Source organism: Phlebotomus papatasi, chromosome 1 (assembly GCF_024763615.1).
Source record: "Phlebotomus papatasi isolate M1 chromosome 1, Ppap_2.1, whole genome shotgun sequence".
Classification (NCBI taxonomy): domain Eukaryota; kingdom Metazoa; phylum Arthropoda; class Insecta; order Diptera; family Psychodidae; genus Phlebotomus; species Phlebotomus papatasi.
The window spans coordinates 7213884-7237766 of record NC_077222.1 but is presented as its reverse complement, the minus strand read 5'-3'; the positions used below and the strand labels follow the sequence as shown (position 1 = coordinate 7237766).

The following is a 23883-nucleotide window of genomic DNA, read 5'->3' as shown; positions in this document are numbered from 1 at the left end:
GAAAAATCTAGAAACTTTGATCAAAGACATCTTAGAATATTAGGGGTTCGAATCTTCTTAAAATGCGTGGCACAAGTTAAACAACAGTAGGGTAAAATGAGGTAATTTGGAACTATTTACAATTTGGGACATTTGAGATTTTTTTCACTGTTTTAAAGATTCAAAATGAAGAAAAGCTGTTCCTTTTCTTATTAATTATCTTTTTTCTCATCTGAAACTGTGACAAATTCTAAAATGTCTCAAATTATAAATGGTTCCAAATTACCTCATTTTACCCTAAAGAGGAAGAAAAAAAATAAAGTAAAAAATATTCAGTTCATCTCAAATTTGAGAAGTAATTCTGAATATCAGAGAAACACGACCGTCCCAGTAAAGAGAATTTTTTAGTATTGAGGGAGGATGGGGTAGTTTAACGAAGGGGCTGTTTAATGTTTTCAAATTATTCTTATTTCTTTGAAAGGATTAAAATAAAATCTTTAAGGTATTAAAGGATTAAGCTTTCTAAGTTCCACATTCACAAAATTAATTTTGCTAGCCTTTTTAGTCGATTTAATTCAAAATTTCAAAAACATATTTCCTAAAAGCCCATTTCAAAGTTTACTGCAAAATATTTTGTTCTTTTAGTAGTCTTTTAAGAAAACGACAAGTTCTAACGTGTTATAAAGGTCTTAGAATGATCAGAAATAGTTTAACACTGCATGAGACCTTTGCTATTCGCAGACTAGATATCGAAATTGGTAAATTAATAAGAATCATAACAATATCTAAAGTATTAGGCCTAAAGTCTAAGGTCTTAGTAAAGGGCTTATAAAAAAAAAATTGGGTAAAGCGCACTACCTTCGAACCACTCAATACTCAGAAAAATAATCAAGTAAAACTTACTCGAATCAATGTTAAATTAACTCTTTTTCGTTGTGATTTTCTACCTATATTTTAGAGTTGATTTTACTTCTATTTAGATATAATACTAGGAAAAGTTGTTTTAACTTTTTTGTCCTAAAATTTACATGACAAAAGAGTGTAAATAACTCTTTTTAAGGCTGAAAATAACTCGTTTTAAGAGTTAAAATAACTCGTTTTAAAAGTTAAAAAATTCTGTTTTTAGAGCTAATATAACTAAGTTCGAAGGCAGGACACAGATGTCCCTTCCGGAAGCGTCAGTGTACTGTAGAGAAGCGTCAGTGTACTGTAGCGTCACTGACGCTTCCGGAAGGGACATCTGTGTCCTGCCTTCGAACTTGAATCACTACGTCGAGCTAATATAACTTTCAAATCTCAAAATAAATAGATTTTGCAATTTTGTTTTTTTTCTTTTTTATTTTTTATAATTATTTTCTTGACCTGATGATCCTTATGTTCCGAGCGAAATGTCTTCATGAAACACTGTTAGGCATATTTCTAGTTGATGTTCCTTATGAACTTTGTCAAATGAAAATCTTCTTGACTGAAGTATATTCTTAAAACGAAAACACTTAAGCATATACTTCAGTCAAGATGAAATTTTACATTGAAAAAGAGTAATAATTGCATCGATATCCGACGAATTAATTCAACTCGCACGAAATGTTGTTTCAATTCTATTTACTAAAATTTACAATGAAAAACAGTAACAATTACATTAATATTCTTCGAGTTAATTCAACTCGGTGATAGAGTTGTGTCAACTCTACAGGTTTTTTTTAGTGAAGCTTCGAACAAATCTTTTTTTTTTTTTTGTAAATAGGTTTTCAATATGTTTTTAGTGAATTTGCACAATTATAATATTATATTTTAATAGCTAGTTCAATGTCTCTAATTTCCTAAAAAGAGCCATGGATTAAATCTATTAGGAACGTGGTAAAAAATTGTTCGAAGTCTGAGTCGCCCGATTACCATGCTTTCCCCTATTAAAATTCTATAAAAAAATTTTTGCTCGATAATTTTTTGTGTGTTTAAAGTCATAGAAAGTCCTTAAATAGTAATTTCAATCCGTTCTTGTATCTCAAGTATAAAAAACGTAAATTTTAATTTCCTATAAACTGATTCATTTTTAAGTGAAATTGCCTCACATTGGGGAACTTTCACACACTCTGGCCATTCAGGTGAAATTACCTTCTCCACAATAGACCCGTTACTTCACCATTATAGTTACCGCTTAGTTACCGTTTAGTTACCGCGTCCGCGGCTAAACAACCTCCTGTTACTTTGAATCCCTAAAGACTCGTTGGGTACACAATGAACCTCGGATAATTCTTCTCACATTGAGTAACTTTAATAGATTGTAAGAAAAATACCCTATCAGAAAAGTGTGACATCGCGTCGATTTTGGTAATATTTTCCTTCATTTGGTTTCCTGATTGGAATTCTGGGTGAAAAATCCTTTTCTTAGACTGTTGCATTATAAAAATAAATGATTTTGGTAATGGTTAAATGTAAAGAATTTGAATACAGTGATCGTTATGACGCATGTTTGATAGCGTCTTCTCTCATCCTCTTATAATTTTTTTCTTTTGACAATGAATCGTATTCTAATCTGCAAGTATCAAATTCTGATATATGAACATTCTATCTCTAGTATTTTAATAAATTATTTTAATGGATTAAAGTGTTTGTCAATGTATTTAATCACCTAGAGCTCGGTAAATATGATTTAATGCCTCATAAACAATTAAGGGAGACTTAAACCCTACGGAATATGGGGCAGCACTGAACATTTATGTTTATTTCTAAACTACTTGAACTGTGACGATCATTTCTTCAGTGGGCAAGCATCCCTATAATATCTGTGAATTCAGGTATCATCCTCTGAAGTCCGAAATATAATTACAGTAGACTCTCGCAAATTCGGCTCTTTTAAGATCGGGCTACCTTCAAATTCGGGCAGCGGTTGCATTTGAAAAAAGTTTGTTGTCATTTTTCAAGTTTGATTATGATTATCAAATGAATCAAATATGCTCAAATTTGGCATGGTTTGTCTTAGTTTTGATGCGATTTTGCATTATTGAGGGATTTTCATGCAATTTACGTTATATATGAGTGTGTAAACTCAATATCTATATGCACATGAATAAAAAATCGTTGCATTTCAAAAAGTTTGTCGCACGAATTTCTGTCTAATTCGACTGACATTTGGTCCCATATGCCCGAATTTGAGAGAGTCTACTGTAAAAAATCGAAGTGTTCAGTGCTACCCCGTGTTCGGGAGTGCCCCAGTTTTCCTCAATTTCTCAAACCTTTTTTAATCAAATATAAGGTAAAGTGCTCTCGCTCGACCGGTTCCTCGTCTCGACCGGCAGAGTTATTTATTCAATTTATATTTACTTGTAATATTTAGCGTGTGATCTAACATTTAATAGGACAATTTACTACATAAATAATACGAATCAGTGACAATTTCATAGAAATTGACCATCAAACCGATCAAACATTCTAAAATTGGCCCACCGGTCGAGTCGAGGAACCCGGTCGAGTCGAGGAACCCGGTCGAGTGAGGGCACTTTACCTTATTTACTATTTATCGTTTATAAAAACTTGTCAAGTTAGTATGTTAAAATATTTTAAAGTGCTTGGATTATTTTTTCAACCCAATAGACACGGGTTAAGTGAAATTAATTGTATAACTCCGCCTAACGAACTCAGAATTACTCCAAGGAGGTCTAAAATCTAAGCTCTTAAAACATCAGAAAAAGATGGTAATAACACTGCAGTATTAAACCGCAAATTACAATTTTTCTATATCGCGTGGCATTTCTAACGCCCGAACAAAGGTTTGGTGAACATAACAAGTTCATTAGATTAACGCTAGAGGCGCTTCCGCAAGTTTACTTCTGAAAAACTGCAAATCTAATTTTAAAAGAAATAATAATTTTGGGCTATTATCGGAAATGTGAGTTTGGTAAGAGTCAACAATCTCCAAAAATAATTAAAGTTTTAGATTTAAAAGAAGATATATAATTTAAATAGCCTAATTGAAATATTTTAATATCATGGAGTCTATTAATGACAATAGGAAACTCTGTCAGTGGATCAGTCACGAAATTGGAACATAAAATCATTGAACTGAATACAGGTATTATATAAGTTTTCAAGTTTTTTTAAGGTATAAAGAAGTATCTGTTTAAGATCGCGTTTTGTAGAGCAAATTGCAGTGTTTAATAGTTACAATGAAGAGGAAGCATTTTTGGAATATAAAAAATTGTTAATTTTACTCAGACACAAAATTATATTGCACGGAAGCTCAAAAAGTTATTTAATGTCAAGCTATGAATTTTTCCAAAACATAATCACTCCAAAACTGCCAATTTTCGGAAGTGATTATTTCCCAAGTCCGCCCAAGTCGGTCATTCCCAAAACATAATAATTGAAAATCAAGACCTATAACTCCTTTCTTATTTGATGTAACTTGAACCACAAAATTGCTTCCAATTATGTTGGTTTCTTACGAAGACAATTTGAAGATGTTACAGGTTTCTCGAATGCGCATCTTAATTGAGGCCTTTTTTTTCTGTAAGGTGCCAAACCACCAATAATGGAAATCTGATGATGATCGCAAATCAAACGATATTGCATAAAGAGAAAGACTTGGCTGAAAATTAGACGTTAATCGGTGAAAAGGTTTAGATAAATGCCTTCTGATTGGGTCATAATTTATGAAGATTGTCTCGAGGACTTTTAATTGGCTTCTTGAGTACGTGGATTTTTGGATTTTTCCATTTCAGCAATTTCATCTACCAGATAGATAAGATACATTTTATTTCTCTTTCATTTGTTTTTTGTTATATACGCACAGATGACTCTTAAAATTTGAATCATGAATTGCTTGTTCTGCTTTTCGGATGTAACCATGTAAAATTAGGGGCATTTCACTAACGAATTCCTAGCGCAATTTTGAATTTGAGTAATGCGAATATTGGGAATATTTTGCGAATATTACAAAAATCCTGAATATTTTTCTTATAATTAGATTACGCACTGTACGAGCAATGAAAAATCAAATTTTGATTAAGCAAAAATTAGGATTTCAAACAGTATTCAATTTAGAACCTTAAAAACAGTGAAATAATTAAGTTTTAGAAAAAGGAATACCATGATTTAATGGATCTTGGATTTTCCTGCTTCGCTCACCTTATTCGAATCCTATTTTCTGTTTTTTTTTTTTTTAATATTTACTAAGGTAAAGTGCCCTCAAGTCGACCGGTTCCTTAATTCGACCGGTAGAGTTATTTATTCAATTTATTTATTACACTAATATTTGGCGTATGACCTAACATTAATAGGTCAATTATTCCATAAATAAATACGAATCAGTGACAATTTTATAGAAATTCACCATCAAACATTCCAATATTGACCCCCGCACCGGTCCAGTGAAGAAACCAGTCGACTCGAGGGCACTTTACCTAACACATTTTTTAAATTTTTGCTGACCCTTTTTGAATTTTGAACTGACTAACCAAACTGTTAAAGAGATTAAGAAATTACTCAATGAATTTTTTGAACGTCGTCATTCTGTTAGGCTAGGATCGGTTGCAACTCACGTCACAAAAACAAAAAATAAATAAACTTTTGTAAGTTATATATAGCCTTATACTTAGGAAACATTGTATCCTTTAGGCATGAAATAAACTTCAAAATTGAATTGAAATTGACTAAATTGAATATTTACATTGATCGATTTGACCATGAGCAGTGTCAATTTTTTCTGACCAAATTTTAATTGTTGCTAGTCAAGATTTATTTTTTACCGACCACATTTTACTTTTTACTGCCCATTTTTAAGTTATTACTAACAAAATTTTAAAAATATTGTTAATGTTTTGATAATAATAATAATAAGAACAATAAATTTATTGACCCTTTGCAGACTTGTGCTCTGTGCATTTCATTTTAGGGGCTGATTCCGAAATTCAAATATACCGAATCAAATAAGAGTTTCGAATGCAATCCAAAAAATTAAAGAAGATTAAAAACAGGCTGTTTCATTCTACGAACTGCCTTCTGAAACCCCAATTTATTGTTCAAACCTCAGCCTTTAAGTCATAAGTTTGTTACGGTGCTCATTTTTAGTGAAAAAAGCTTTGAAAAGCTATTGTAAATATTTTTAAAAATTAAGTTTTTGATTCCGTTATATTCTATGGTTATTACTCTTCCTAATTATTAGTTTGAAAAAAAAAATTATTATTAATAAACTTAATCAAAAAAATAATCCAACATTTCATATATCAAAAGTTTGTTACGGTGTTCGAAATAATGTAGATGGAAGGAAGATCAAAAAACGCTTGCAAATCCAGATGATTGGATTTAGTTTTATGATCTTTTAACTAGTATAATGAGTTTAAAAACGGATTATTTTTGTAAAAAGTGATTTTTGCGAGAAAATAAAGTTAAAATTAAGGTTTATGGAGACGAAGCAAGAGTTGAGCCCATAGAAAACCTTTGATCTTTGCTAAAAATGAAAATCGCCAGTCATAAATATTATTGTTTGAAGGATTTGTAGCAGTTCGTCCTTGGAACATTATCTTTTTTCTTTTCTTTCAAGTTTAGGAAACTTTGTCTTCCCATACGTGAACGAATTGCTGATTTATCTCGCTAGAGCGGTGGAAATACAGTACGACTCCAATAGAGTCAACCCTTAAAATTTTAAAAAACCGTGAATAATTATGTAAAATCTCAGGTTTAATGCTAAATTTTTAAACAACGTTTGTTAAGTAAGAATCAAAGACAATTTTTAATGAGTGAAAATAACTACAACAATTTTTAACTTAAAATATTGCAGGTACATAAGAATCAAATGTGTTGACTCTATTGGAGTCGTACTGTATTAAATAATTAGTGTAGACCGTAACAAACTTTTGATCGATGAAATTCTGTATTATTTTTTAAAATTAATACTTTTAGTGACAACAAATTTTTTTTTTTCAAATCAATAATTAGGAAAAGTAATTACCATGGGAATCAAAAATTATTTTGTTTTATAATATTTATAATAGGTTATTAAAGCCTCCTTCATGAGCACCGTAACAAACTTATGATCGCTACTGTAGCTACTGCAGCTACTTCCACGATCGCAACCGCACTTGTTGGAGGCAAAGCGAAATTTTTCATGATTTGGGAAAATATTCCACACATCATCCGTGTGATTTCGAAGCGTTCAGAACTTTGAATATTTGGGATTTTGGCTTCCGAGAATTTGCTTTCGGAATTTTAGTTCTTCGGAATTTCGGCCCTTTCGGGATTTTATTCGAAATCGTAATTATCCCATAAATTACTTGTTTTGATAATATTGTAAAAATTTTTATACGAATTTGAGAATAAAGGGAATCTTTTGAAAATATTTAGAATAAGGGAAGAACACCCCGGAACGGATCAGAATGTTAAGGGACATGCTTGATATTTAGTTGAAATTGTAAGCCTCAAAATACTCTTTGGTATTTTTGTGTATGACAATCGGTTTATTAGTGATCCATTTAACTATCTGTGCGTTTGAATTTTAAATTTTTAGAATAAATTAATAAGAAATAGAAGTAATTGCTACTGTGTACACTGTCCTCGGATCGTTACGAATTTTATCAGATGTCTCACGAAAAATTGGTTTTATAAATTAAATCTAAATTAATTCCCTGCGTTCTTGCAGTGCATTAGTTTTTTCTTAAAATTTTAATGTGATTCATATTAATTGTTGCTGATATGTGTCCTAATGTGCAATTTTTGTCTAGAGCTTTTAGAAATTGATTCATTCAGTGATATAAAAGTGGACTCGGGTCACAAAAAGTGGTTTAAATAGATTAAATTAGGATAAATACGATTGATAATTAATGAGCAAAATAATGAGCAAAATTTGCTCATTAAATTTTCATCGGGTTACATTTTATTGCAGTTATTCGAGTGGTTTCTACGCCACAATTTTCCCCACCAGTTTATTCGTGATTAAATTGTTATAAAAAGTAGTTCCAATATACCTATTATTTATCGCGAACGAGATAGAGAAAGGACAAAAGACATTAAAAAAAAGATCGGTCAAGAGGATAAGTAAAAAAAAGCTAAACAAGTACGTGTTCGATCTACATTTTATATGTTCCTTCATAAAATTCTAGGATTTCGTGGTTAAATGAGATGGTGGCGAAATTAATTAAGGTTGTGCATCAGGAATCCGTCATTTGGGATTACAAAATGCCGGGAATACAAAAATAGAGTCAACCGATCTGATGGCTTTCAGTCCATTTGCGACAAATTAAGTCACCAATCGCCAGAACTCGCACACATAAGTCGGGATTTGGGTGATATTGGCTCCCTCATTTTCGTAATCTTCTTTTGTAAATAAGGCAAATACGATTTGAAGCAGCTCTTTAAATTCCTCCAAAGTCATCCGGAGAAAATTATTATGTCCAAAAAATCGTCACTTGCGATGTTGTCGAGATTTTCAACGAAACCGCCATGTAAAGATCGTGTTAGAAGCCAATCACTCGCCCACATCCTCCTTCTTCTCGCTTGGCGGGTCCTTTTGCACGACACAAAAGCAGTGTACAGGAGTATAACTTCCTCTTCTTCACTGAAATTACTCATTTTCACTCAAACGACTAAAGTGCCTCAAAAACAAAATCATTCATTTGACAACCCGCGTGCCATCGTGACATTGAGCAATTCGAGCAATGTGTCCTGACTAAATCAGCGATTTCGAGTGATTCTAGAAGTTTTAATGAGCAACTTTTCACTTTAATTTTAATGTGAAATTTCCTAGTGTGATTCGAGAAACACTGTCGATCGCTGGTGCTCTTCCCTTATATCAAATATTTTAAATCTTTAGCAAAATCTCAAATAAAGCAAATACAGCATAAATTTTGCCTTAGTAAAATGCCCCTTTAAGTTGAATTTCTTTTAATTTTTTGGTGTTTCATTTGTTGTCTTTTTGGGAAATATGCAAAGTTCAAAGTGAACACGACCAAATTTTATTGCTCTATTTTAGAGTTAGGCGAAGCAATGGCAGTAATTCAAATTATAAGTGAAAATACGCACAATTGGACGTGAACTGCCTGTGAAAGACCCTATTCATAATGATGAGATTGCAATTTATTGTTGTTTATAATGTTTTTTTTTCTCAGCATTAACACGTTCACCAACATATTCAATGGCTTTACACACGAAGTGCACGACTTTTTTTTCTTACTCTAAAAAAGCTTCTTTGCAAACTCTCCCGCCAAAGCAATTGCAAGAAAACATTACGATATTGATAAAAATGATTGGAGTATTTCATTTTGCGTTGCCTTCTGTGAGATGTTGTCAATGAGAAATAATGTACATATCTTACACCTATTGTATCCATTCAGAAAGATATTATTACCAATCGTACCAACATTGTAAGACCACTCTTGCTACTTCAACACTATAATGTGAGTAATGACTAAATACACACTGCACTGGGTATAGTTAATTATGCTCCAGTTTGAAATGTAAAAATTGTCGTGTAATCTAATAATTATAAGTATTGTTGAAGCAATATTATATAATACTTATAGGATTATTCCATTAAATCACTATTTCCGTCATTTTCCATCACTTTCCTCTCGTTGAAACCCCAAGTACGGTCATGAGACTCTCAAAGCGATAAATTATTGTAGCACTCAAAATTATACAGGAGATTGTAAATACGCTTTCTTTGCTCTTACATATAAACTTTATGGGCACATTTTCAATGTTTTGACGAATAATGGATCAGCTTTGAGGACTCTTTTAATATGTGAAAAAAGTGAAAAATAGTTATTTGCAAATTACCTTTTTTATTGAAAGAAAATATTGCACGTGAAAATTTTCTCCTAATAAAAATCTTCTCACATTAACTACATGAATAATACATTACTTTTGTGATGTCTGTCAAAATATGTAAATATTACGAATGATTTTTCCAAAACATAATTATGCAGGGGAAACCTAGGTTGCAGTATACACTGTTGAAAGGTGTGAATTTTTCTTAATTTTCCAAGAATATAGTTAATTTTAGAAAAATGTTTCATATAGCTCATGTTTTACCTTTGGGTACAAGCTTTACATCTGGGCTAATCAAATTCTAATTAAGACTCTGAAAGATCAGTTAAATTTCCAGAAAAAAATAATTTTAGTCACTGTGCATTTTTCACTTGTCACAAATAATCTGGAGCGGATATGAACACGGTCTTTAAAAACAATAAATCACCATTTCTGCAATAAAAGAGATTAATATCATTCTAAAACATGTAAAAGAGAACCCATGTAGTGACATTTTGATTAATTTATTTGATTTTTCTTTTTTATATAAAAACCTTAATGGCTAGGGGAAGGCCTTCAGGCTTCGCACATACTCTAGCTTCGAACTGTAATGCATCTGGGGTGAAATGATAACTTTTCGACACTATCGAATCGATAGTATCGATAAATCTATATCTGTATATTAAGTTAATGTCGACTTTCTACGCATTGTTGGGCCATTCATTGTGAGATTCTTAAAACAATATGACTGTTGATAAATATCTATATTAGTTGCAGAATCGACAGTCGATAGTATCGAAAATAAGTTATCAAGTCACCCCTGATTTAATTTTTCCAAGGAAATATGTGACTTAAGACTAGGTATTAAAATTATATTGCCACTAGGTCAGATTCATTAAAGGAATACGGAAAAAATATAAAGTGTTCGAAGCCAGAGTGTGTGCGAAGTCTGAAAGCTTTCCTCTTCATATTCAGGATCTCGAAGTTTCTAAAAGAAAAAGAAAAGATTTTTAATTCTAATTTCTAACTAGGGTAAAAGGAACACCTATTGACTCTTTAAGAACTCGTGTCAGGACCTATGGACACCCTACTATGTACCATTTACAATACTTTGAACACCTATCCTTATCGAAAAACGTAGATTAATGAAAAAAACGCCATATTACTTATATTTTAATAGATACAGTAAATAAATTTTAAAATTTTAACAAAAGTCTCAATATAGGGGTTCCCAGACGAAGAGGTGTTCATTCGATCCTATTGACCTAGGATTGCAAAAATTTTCGTTATTAGAATCTTTGTGAACAATGTGAAAATCGCAGTGTTTACTACTACCCCAGTTTCCCCTATATACGATTTAAGATCCATTAATGTCAAAAAGACGAATCTTTTTTTTTAATATTTAATACAAATAACAATGAATTACTTACAAAACAAAATAAGTACCTCCCCCTTAAATATGAGAAAATTAAAGGAAAAGAAACCAGAAAGTAAAAAGTGAAAGTAAAAAAATGGAAAAAGGAAATAAAGTAGAAGACATGAAAATTCTTGGTAATTTTGTTGCTAAAATATTTTCTTAAATTTTTTGATAAATTGATAAACAGATGTAAAATCGGTATGTTAAATAGCTCAAAGGGTTAAATTTTATTACTACAACTATCTAGTTTTTTTGGTTGGGCTAAATGAAGTTTTAAGATAAATATATAAGTAAAACCAATTTATATTTTTAATGTTTTTTATAATTTTGCGAAGTTAGGTTTATAAGGAAATGAAAGATTATACAAAAAAATATGATCTTGCTAAAAATATAAAATTTCAATTTTTATACTTGTCATAACCTATAAAAGAAACAACTTTCTTGATGTGGCAGATCTACAGAGAAAAATCCAAAAATGGTTAAAACCATAACAGTAATGATCCGAAATCGATGAAAATATTACTTAACTGAGGTGTTTTATGGATTACAATTGGAAGATGATGGGGTAGTTTCATCTCTAAATTTAAAATTGAATTTTGAGATTCTTTTACAAAAAGATGATGCACCAAAATAAAATTAAGCCTTTAACTAAAAAATTTTATTATAGGTCACACAATAAATCCAAATGAGCTTCCATGAAACTGTTCCTCATGTGGGGAGTGGTGGGGCTACTTTTAAAATGCTTTTGTTTGCATATTTCTCATATTTTTGCATAGTTGAACATAGCCATATAGTTTGATTTAGATCCTAACTGTCTATCTAAATTACATTATGTTAAAACCCAGCTTCCTTTGGAAATTACGTGAAAAATAGCGTTTTCAATATAGACCCACCTCCCCCTACTTTCAGAATCTAAAGAAAAATTTGCAGTATCATGTTAGAATCCAATCAGTGCTAAATACCTCAATATAATCAAACGATAATAATACATACATAGATAAATCCAATGGCTCAGAAGTTAGTGAAAATAGGACATCCCAAAAAGTTTCATTTTGATGCAGTTTTGTCAAATTAACTGCCAAACTCAAGCCAGAAGCATTGCGAAATTAAAATTTTTTTGTGAACATGGATCTTATGCACCAGTTTAGTAACATAATGGTTTTATATTTTTGTTTAAAGGAAAATTAGAAAAATCTTCTAAAATTGAAAATATCCTTGCTGTCCCTACGTTAAACTGCCCCACATTTCCCTATTCTTATGAAAAAAATATTTCCACTAATAATTTTTAATTGTTGTGACGAGAAAAATGAATTCTACTTTCCTTTTTCTCTCAGTGTTTCTTGAGGAATTCGTTCAGACTAAATCGTACCTATTGGGTCTATCAATCATTAGGGTTGCGGCATTACTTATTTATTGCCTGTCCATACTTATAGTTTCCTCGCAGAAATCTTCAATTTTTGTCACAAAAAGATTTTGAAAAACCATAAAATTAAAAATATTTAATCAATGTGTTATGATAGCACATCATAATTTTGTGGTGCTTAGAATTCATTTTGTGACAAAAATTGCAACAAGGCTATAAGTATAAATAGGCCATAAGTAATGCCGCAACCTTATATTATTTTTTATAGCAAAGTATGAACATAAATTTAAATTTGTAAGGCACCTGATAATTATTTAGGTGTGCTAAATAATTCTGAATACAGAAAAGCACTAGGAACCATTGAATAACTTTAAGTAATTTCGGCAAATTTAGAGTTCTTGAAATAAGTATATGTGGGTAGATTGTGTTACTTAATGACTAAAGGCGTTTATATATTAGGATCAATTAAAAAAAATGCTTTTTCAAAGAAAGTTTCTCTATCATTGTAGGCAGAAACGTCAAATTTTTTGAAAGGCACTTTTGACGAAAATTGCTTCTAATGTGTAGACGACATAAGAACTCTTAGCCTTGCAGAATTATTCTATATGAAGAAATAATTCTTAGGTTTGTAAATGAGTAGTACAAATCATGTACAATCTAGGGTAAATGTCCTAATTCAAAACCATTTCCAGATGCTTTAACTTTGACAGAAGATTCAACACAATTAAGTTCATATTTTTTCTGAAGATAATTACATAAATTTGCTCCTTGACTCTTCTAGAATGTTACTGTTTAGTGAAAATTCTTTAGATAAATTTTGAAAACTTCTTAAATACAAGAAAAATGCACAAGTGTAAAATGCTTCTATTTGAAACATATTAATCCAAATGGAGACAAGGGAATGTTTCTAATTGGAGACAAACTGTGTTTAAGTGAAACCGCGACGAAAGGCTTCCAAAACCTTATTAAGTTGCTCCTGAGTGCAGAATTTGTTCTTATTCCTGATCTTTTCTCCTTTCTCATCTGAGACAATAAGAAAATCTCTAATAAAAAAATCATATTTCCGGGGTTTCCTATTGAAGCATTTGCAAAAACTTCAGAAAAACACTTTTTGTTCACGAAATAGGTAATTATTTCATTTGAGAACTTCACGTAAGTTAACAATAAAGATTAGCACTTAATTTAACTAAAATTAGCTAGGAATATGACAAAGATATTAAACAAAACGAATAAACAACAGTCACCTCATTGTGTTTTTCATTGGAAAACGTCGTCGATCGATGAAAAATTCGATGGTGAAAAGGTACACTTTTAATTTCTCCGAGGAATTTACAAAATAAAATTTGTGAATATGAATGCATTTTCGCTTTATTTGGAGCAAAATTAACTAAATAATGAAACTGAGGTATAGAAAATATATAAATATAAGAATTTAGTACTCTATTTATCATGAAAACAATGACGTTTCCATTTGGAGTAGCGTAAAATTTCCATTTGAAGCAGGTTATGAATTAGCTTAATTTACCCTAAATCTACAATTATTTTTGTTATAATTGAGGTTTAGTATCAATTAATTTTTTGAGGCTAGAATTTTATTTAATTAGCTACAAAATCTCTAAAATATGATCTAAAAGACATCATGTACAGTATAATATTTTGCACTATTAATAAACTATCTATTTGTGACTTAATTCTTAGAATGTTGAAGGTTAGATGCAACATAACCTCACATTTTAACATAACCTTCAACTGAATTGAATACAACTAATCCCAAAGTAAACAAATTTAAGGTGAACTAGTTAGGGTAAATGTGCCAAATTTCGGCATAGTTGCATGCAAGAGCCAAAGTCTCAAGCTTGAAATGTAATATTTTTAATGCAAATTGATTTTTTTAAAATCTTTTTAAGGAGCGTTTCTTAGAATCTTGTAGACAGTTTATCGTCATTATTTTCTCTAAAATCATTCTTAAAAGATTTTAAAATGAATAAAGACATAACTTTGGGGGCATATTTCAGTCACCTTCATTCTCATAGTTCCTTGCCCTTTCAGAATTCTTCCAAAGCCTTTTTCACGTAATCTCGTTCGTCGAAACTACATTTTTTTTAATAATCTCTGGAGTATGCAAAAACGGCAAAAACTAAAAATTCATGGAAATTTGAGGAACAAAAAAGTGGCCGAAATTGCAAGCTGGACGGAATTTGGTACACTTACTCTACCTCTTGATGATTTCCTGTCTAAAGTATGTTTGGGTATTAAATAATTTGTTTAAAAAAATGATTACGTGCTGTTGGTCATCAACAATTATGTTAGTATCAATAATAATCAAAACATAAGTTTTTCTGTTAACAAAACTGCTTCATTTTTCAAACTGGTGCTCAATGTACAAAACTATTTGGAATGTGATTAATTAATATTTATCTATTGTGCTCTATCTAAATGCCTTCAAAACTCATGTCGTAAGCAATTAATATTAGACTTTTCCCCCATAACACTTCAACCTACAAACACTATTCTCTCTCTTCCCTGTCATGAGGTGAAAATTAAAATTTTATTGTTACACGACGTTTCTTAGGATTATGTGGCAAATGAAGAGATTGCTGGAAAGTGTACTTTTTTTTGGTTTGAAAAAGAAAATGCCCGAGGCCATTCAGTAAAGAGCTGCTGTAACTTTTGTAATCAAAAATGGAATGAAAGCAAAGTCAAAGTCCTTTCGGATATGTGATGTGCATTTTGAGATGAAAAATTTTCAATTCATTGTCACATATCCGTGAGAATTTTGTTGCTGAGCATTTGGGATTTGCGGAGAAAGTTGCTCTGGAATCATCACCAAATACGCATTAAACATAATTTATGTCAAGAATGGATGAAATGTTGAGCAGTTTGAATATTTTTTGAGATTCTCGAGGAAGTTGGATCAATTGCATAATTAGTTGATTGTGTACGATTTTCTCTTTGGCAGGAGAACAACTGACAAACTCTAGACAGACAGCTAGAAACTTTTACGACAACAATTTCAAATTGAGACATACCGTCAATGAATATACAGCTGCAAATCTCCTCTGCGACGCAACTGATCTTCAGGTGATCCAGGAGAATGTCTTCAGAGTGCCCTCTGAAGAAAATCTCTTTCAACGCTGTGAATCGCTGAGAGGGAAGCTCCATTTGAATATTTGGAAATCATAGAGAGATTCCAAGCCGAAAAAGAAGAGCAATTATTCAATTTTTACTGAAAAATTGATGAGAGCCATAAATGTACAAAGCCTCAGAGCTACTCCCAACCTTTTGCCGCGGAGGAACATCCTACATTAATTAGTGCTTCTAAGACACCTTCTCTTTCAAGGTCTTGGGTATTGCTGCATTAGACGAATGGGATAAATAAATTTAAAAAAAAAGCTGAGATATATCTACAAAACATTTCAGAGATATGTAGCAAGGAGTTTTAACCCAGAAATTAAACACTTTTAAGATTTATTGCACTTTTCAATTTAGCTCCCATAATTAATTGGAAAATTGTGTGCTAAGACTATCAATTTGGTGCTGACCTGGGAGAGAACGACAACCTTCAAGGTGAGTGTCCGTCATTAGAGGCACTTATGCTGCTGATTTTCAGCAGATCTCGTGCTTTTTTTTCTCCTCCACCCAATTCATTCACTTTTCTTCGGTGCTCTTGATGATTTCTACCTCGCTAACCTAAATCAACGACCTACCTGCTGCACTGATCCCATTTCTTTACTTTAGACGCACTCCACATTGCATAAGAGTCTGCTGCGTAAATTTATGTTAACACGTAAGCTTTTACCACGGTGATTGCTCATCATGATCATCACTTAATTGTTATAATTTCATGTTAAATTGAGCATAACCCTTAAAAGCGTGTTATCTGGTTGTTTTATTTCTTCATGAAAAATTATTAAAAGATTGACGAGGAAGCTTTTGATGCATCGCATTACCAGAAGTGTTAAGCAGACAGAAAGTGTGGTTTGTAATTGAAATTCAAGAAAAACATCAGCATTAATTTATTACAGAAACAAATAGGTTGCAACAATGTAAGTATAGCCATGCAACGAAGCCTATTATACTGTAATAGCAAGTGGATTCTTTGGAGTCATTCCAAGGAGACAGTATCATGGACCGACACTTCCGAGGTTTGCGATTATTCTCTCAAGAATTTAATAAATAAAAAATTGGAAGTTCTGATTAATTTTAGTAATTGCGGAATTTTATGACACGTATGGTTCTTTCATAATCATACCAAATCAATGGTCATTTGAGTTTCGAGGTGGTCTACAAGGCTCGAAGATGAGCCATAAAGTGGGACTCTAAGGGCCCAAATAGACTCAGGCTGATCCTCTAAAATATTTTAGCCTGACAAATTTGACAGTAAAGATTTATCCCAAACTGTCATACACTGAGGGCTTAGGATTATCGATAAAAAGTCCTTTGCATAAATTTCCTTTACCTAATCCTTTACCGCCAAATTTTACAGGCTAAATATTCTCGAGGATCAGCCTGAGTCTATTTAGGCCCTAATGCCGGCTTCAGACTGGAGGTTTAGCCCAGTTCCTGAAGGTCTCAAAAATCAAAATAACAAGCAATTTTAATGATTTTTCAAAATCTAATCGATAATTTGCCCTTAATATCCAATTCTAAACAACAATTTCCTAAAAAATCGTGCATGATAAGGAATTAGAGGAGTTAACCCAAATGGCTAAGCGTTAGGTCTGAAGCCCGCATAAGGGCCTTGACAGACCTGAGGATTAGCCGAGAGACGGCTTAGCGTAATTATAGTCGAAATAATGGTTAAACTACACTTCTATCATCTTCCGTTAATTCGTCTCTCGGCTTAAGTCGTAAGTGTGTCTAGGGCATAAAGTTCACATCAACCCAGAAAAAATGAAAATAATCCATGTTATTATTTATGCAGACGATGCAGACCCAAATGTGAATAGGCCTAAAATTTCTCATATCATAGACCGGAGGCAGCCAAAATCCGAATGTTCAATCCAGAAAATGTTCCTTTGCCTCCAGTAAGGGTGGGTGCAATCGTATCGTAAGCGGTTTTGGCTTTCGGGATTTTGACCAGGACCCATCATAGACAGACATGTTAAAGTATTAGACGCAAAACATTTTGAAAAAAAATTAATTATGATGCCCATGTCACAAGATTAATATTAAGATTAATACTTTCTCAACTGCGAGAATGCCATCAAAAGATAGCAAGTGTTTTACATTGCCTCTCTCTCAAGTATCGCTCGAAAACTGACCGAATCACAGTTGGCACGCATGGAAAATTGCTCGAATTGTTTGTAATACGATTCAGAAAGCAATTAAGGTAAAGTGCCCTCAAGTTGACCGGTTCCTCAATTCGACCGGTAGAGTTATTTATTCAATTTACTTATATTATATTTGCACTAATATTTGGCGTATGTTTAACATTAATAGGTCAATTATTCCATAAATAAATACGAATCAGTGACAATTTTATAGAAATTCACCATTAAAACATTCAAATATTGATCACCGATCGACTCGAGGGCACTTTACCTTAATACGAACAGTAATACCTTACTCATCGTATCACTCCACTAGAGTGTACTCTTTCTAATACACGTGATACTCCATTTGAAATTTTGCATACTATATACCTCTCTCCGGCTTTTCTTAATATTAATATTAATCTTATATGTGACACCACGGTGAAAAAACTCGTGCCTTATTACGGATTTTATTATGGTCCTTATTGCCGTATTATAGACCTATTACTATGACCCTAAGGTGATAAAATAATTACTTCAGTGTTCTGAAACTGGATATTCAGTTTCAAAGCAAACAAAACTTGAAATAACGTTGATAAAGTTTCCGATCTTAATTTCCAGGATACTTGTTAATTTATAATCTTAAAGCTAAAACAATGAATTTTAATTTTAAACTTTTTCATAAACTGAACCCATGAATACATTAAAAAACTTGAATTTCAGCTTAAAAAAATCATTTTCACCAAACAGGAAGACCTGCTCATAAGGGCGTTTCGACAATGTCGAGATTCAAATATATAATATATATATAATATATAATAATAATATAATAATATTATATATAAATATTATATATTATTATATATTATATCGCTTCTTGGAAATTACAAGGGGCCAACTCACTTTTTGGCGATTTTGAGGTTTTATTGCTCTCAGACAGAGAATTTATTAAAATTTCAGATGATATGAATCAATAAATTTCGTTATTAGAAAAGTTTTTCAAAATTTTACTCTTTGTGATTTCTTGCGCGGTTTTGTTTGAAGTCAAGGGGCACAAAATAGATTTATCATTCAAATTTTTGTGAAACAAGGGACTAACTCAAGCAAGTTGATCCCGTGTCATTCTAATTTCATGAAAATTTGCGCATCATTTAGAATGACAAAGAGCTAACTCATAAAAAAATATATTTTGAAAGGTAAAAATATGTATGTTTCGATGTTTATAATAATGCTCATACAAATAGAAAAAAATTAAATTGTTTTTATTAACATACTTAATTGATATAATTATTTATACAAAGTTGAATCTTTCATGCTGTCTCCTGAAAAATGGCTCAGATTGAGTTAGCCCCTTGTAATTTCCAAGGAGCGATATGTATAATATAATATAATATAATATATATAATATATAAAATAGGAGTATATAAAATATTACATTTCAAACTTGAGACTTTGGCACTTTCATGGAACTTATGTCGAAATTTGGCACACTTACCCTAGTGATTTTTTTTATTTAAAAATATTTTCTTAAATCAAGTACTTATAGAGTCTTTTTTAGAATTTTTTAAAATCTTCACCAAAATCAAGAAAATATAATTCTTGGCGCTAAATAATTCTATTTTTAGTACATATTTCTATCGGTTTGAATCGATTTACAAATCACTCAAAAGGTTATCTAAAATAGCTTAGGAATTAGGATTAACATAATTGAATTTCGTATAAAATTAATCGTCGGTTATTAAGTTATCAGTTCAGTCTTGTCAGAAATTTCAAGACCGTTCTAACGAATCCAAAAAGAATCCCATTCGGTTGAGGAATACGCTTTTTAGAGCCTTCTTTGATCTTAAAAAACCGTTTCACATAAGTTCCATCATTTTAAAATTATGTTTCGGAATTAAAAAATAAGAAAAGGGTAACAATAAAATCATACTCCTTATTTTCAAGAAGTTGTATTCTAAAAGTATATTACTTTTTCTGTAACATTAGAAGGTTGTCCAATCATTACAGCGCAAAAATCGTATTAAAAACTTTATGAAACAACTAACAAGGGGAGGAACCCAACTGTCTCCCGCGGATCGGGACGAAACTTGGCATGTAAGTAGGGTCCATATAGAAAGTTAACCAGCCACTGGCTTTTTACTGTGCGGCCATTAGAAGTAGTCATTGTGACCATTCATAGTCATGAATTTCTTATATATGAAAGATTCTTTTAACATTGGTTGCTATTTTTCTTTGACCTGAAAATGCGTCTTAATGATGTTAAAGCTTGGTTTGACAGTTACTGATGAACGTCAGAACCCTTTCATGCGATACACCTTCATGGTAATGTCATAGGTCATCCGAGTAAACATTATACTTTTTCAAGGAAAATAATATTTTTAATATCAGCGAATTTTCCTTTCTGATTATTTAAAAATAGCGAATGGGAAAAATTTCTCATTCTTCTGTTCCTTCTTTTCCTCTTTAAATTTTACTGCTGCCGGATTTCTTTTTCTTTCTGGTAAGATCCACATTACATACTTTTTCGTCTTCAATTTTTTTTATTACAAAAATGTTTGTTTTTAATTCATATGTCTGTCATTTTTTATTCGATTTTGATGAGTAAGTAGTCGTTAGAAAGGTCCCAATGAGCTCTATAACATACCCAAAAATCATAAAAATCGAAAAATTACAACTGTCAAATTTTCAAGGTAAAAAATACTTCTTCGGCTGAATTAACGTTTGTCTACATTAACAGCGAATTACATTAAAATTATGTGGTTAGTTTTGTCTATATGAGTTTTGATTTACTTTTTAAAATTCTACTTTGAAATGTTTGGAAAATATTTAAAAAAAAAACAATAATAGTTTGTCTGAAATTTTCAAAAATACACATTTTCTATACAATATAAAAATATTGGATTTTTTTTATCATAATAATCGTTATCATCAACATGTAATTTAAAATTTTTGCACAATTTCAGGAAGAACACAATTTATTCAAAAAAAAATATAAGAAAATTTTGATACCTATTTTGCGTTACAAATTCCTTCATGCGAGATATCGAGCTTGGAAATTGTTGGAAAACTGCATTTCCCTTGGAGATAGAAGATAGTGGTCTTCGGCAAAATGGAAAAGCAAGAAATTTGTCATCCTGACCTGACCCTATGATATCATTAGGGATCTGCGAAAGATCTTCCAAGCTTGCAAAAAATTGAATATGAACTATTGTATTCTCCTACTCTACACTGGTAAAAATAAAAGGGTCAAATTGACCTTTTTCAAAAGGATGGATCGTATTTGACCCTTTGAAAGGTTCACTTTTGTATCTCTTGAAATTTAGTATGCACATTTATCACGAATAATCATGTTTTATTGTAAACTTATTACTGATATCATATTTCTCTCATCTGAGCGAACACCAAAGATCACTTTTTCATTGTTTTTTTATTCGTTTATTCCGGAATTAAATAGATGTCAAAACCGTGACCCTTTCGAAAGGTTCCTGGTGACCCTTTCAAAGAGTCAAATATGATCCATCCTTTGGAAAAGGGTCAATTTGACCCTTTTATTTTTACCAGTGTATCTTTTATTTATTCGAACAATGCAAATATATAGATATTAGACATCCTTGAATATTAATGGAAATTACGCAAGATTATTGCAGTTATATTTTTATTCAATTAACGGGATACTACTTTATTAGAAAGAAAAGAATTTCACGATATGCTACTTTAGGTGATTTAGGACAGAAGATATAATCTTCCAGTTGCATTTGGTTTTCTGTCTATAACTGCAAAACTACTTGACCATTAATATTTATATGAAATATAAATATTATATAATTTATTATATCATTCATATAAACATTAATATTTATATGAAAATGAAACGTCTCGATCCGCTCTATAATTTTGTAGAATATTTAAACATCGTCAAACCTCCTCTAGTAGCGCTAAAATCGCTTTGAAAGTTTTGACCTTGAAATTTTGACAGTTGTAATTTTCCGATTTTTATGATTTTTGGGTATGTTATAAAGCTCATTGGGACCTTCCTAACGACTACTTACTCATCAAAATCGAATAAAAAATGGCAGACATATGAATAAAAAACAAACATTTTTGTAATAAAAAAAATGAAGACGAAAAGAAAAAGACAGTAAAAGAAATCCGGCAGCAGTAAAATTTAAAGAGGAAAAGAAGGAACAGAAGAATGAGAAATTTTTCCCATTCGCTATTTTTTAATAATCTGAAAGAAAAATTCGCTGATATTAAAAATATTATTTTCCTTGAAAAAGTATAATGTTTACTCGGATGACCTATGACATTACCATGAAGGTGTATCGCATGAAAGGGTTCTGACGTTCATCAGTAACTGTCAAACCAAGCTTTAACATCATTAAAACGCATTTTCAGGTCAAAGAAAAATAGCAACCAATGTTAAAAGAATCTTTCATATATAAGAAATTCATGACTATGAATGGTCACAATGACTACTTCTAATGGCCGCACAGTAAAAAGCCAGTGGCTGGTTAACTTTCTATATGGACCCTACTTACATGCCAAGTTTCGTCCCGATCCGCGGGAGACAGTTGGGTTCCTCCCCTTGTAAGGTATATTCCAACTAGAGGTTTAAATTTAAAGCGGTCCCTGCGAAGGTCTAGAATTTTTTTAAAATTTAATTGGACAGTTTATTTTGAACATGCTTTCTTTTAGTCAGAATTTGTTGTATAAATAGTCTTGCTTGATTATATAATATATAATGTATTTATTGCAATTCTCTTAATATATTTCAAAAAATTACTACAAGTGATCCTTGTTTAGAATATTCCAACTTTCAAAAACTAGGCTAAGCATCCACTCTGAAGATCGCTTTAAACCGTAAACCTGAAACAAATATAAGTTTACAAGACTATGCTATTGTGATTATTACAAGTGATCCTGAAAGTGAATAAAATACGACAAATTTGTCACGATATTGTTGTCATAAACCTGTTCTATTTTCAAAAGATTTTTAAACAAAGACTTATTTACGTAATTTAATCAACCGCAAAAAGGATATCCTTTCCGTTCACATCAGATAAAGGAAAATAATCTTATCTTGCAAATCATCTGACTCCTAATTAAATTGGTTTGTTGTGGACTAGTCAATGAGAGGTGGAGTTTCCTATATGGCTGCACCTTGTGTTCCAAATCAACCATATATAATGGACAAAAACAAGCACTATTTTATTCATTTTATACCCTTTGGCGCCAAATTTTATAATCACGAGCGAACACTTTGCCTCAGCAAGAAAAAAAATCATCTCACAATTGAACTTTCAATGTCATATCCCTCTTTATTTCAATCAATTTACTTTTCGAGATCTAAGATATGAATCTTAGAGTACGGGCTACAGACAATCAACAGCAACAAAGAAATGGCTAATAAATTTTCTCTCCCACCAAATTTTTCCGGCTCTTTAATTCAACTATTAACCATCTCATATTTCACGATGAACTTGAATCTAATATTTTTTTCTCAATTCACCAAATTAAGCTACTTGAAAAGTTTTCGTGTTAATATGAAAAATCTCACGGTATTTCATCTCTGCGTTGAAATTCCTTTCAGGAGAAACACTAAGAACAGTCAGAATGATCAATGAATTCCTGCAATCGCGTTGTCACTCAATACCTCCGTTTGTTTCCATGGGATCCGTTTTTGATCTTGTCCGATATGTGTATTACTTAATTCATGGCCAGTGGTGTATTATAGCTCACGAACTTGGACGAAAAAAATGGTATTTATCTAAATCGCAGGTCTCAATGGCTGAAAGCGAGAGTTTAAATTGATACTTCGTTAATAAGAAGTAGTGCTCAAGTTAAAGATCTGAGAACAATAGAAACAATCACGCACTGCGTATGGAATATGTCAAAATTTACCAATTAAATATGATTAAATATTTCACAAAAATACAGAGATTTTTCCAACCGCAAACCAATAGTTCACGTTCTTTTGTCTTTATCGTCTTTATACACCTTTTTGGGAAGCTGTAAATTTTATGAATTCTAATTTTCCACTCATTAAAAGCTCTATGGATGGCTAATACTATTTCCTATAATTTATATCCTGCTATTTTAGCCATATAGCTATTAAGATCAATTGCTTGTTT

At 31.4% G+C, this 23883-nt stretch overlaps 1 protein-coding gene across 7 annotated transcripts in view; it reads left to right on the top strand.

Moving 5' to 3' along the window:
- The window catches only part of LOC129798631 (peroxidase), a 46769-nt gene extending 30801 nt beyond the window's left edge, over positions 1-15968 (top strand). For all 7 annotated transcript variants that reach the window (XM_055841879.1, XM_055841874.1, XM_055841875.1 and 4 more), the window contains one exon: positions 15457-15968. In XM_055841879.1, coding sequence (XP_055697854.1) covers positions 15457-15680 — 224 coding nt within the window. In that variant the 3' untranslated portion in view covers positions 15681-15968. The remainder of the gene's footprint in view (positions 1-15456) is intronic.
- The last annotated feature ends 7915 nt before the right edge of the window (positions 15969-23883 follow it).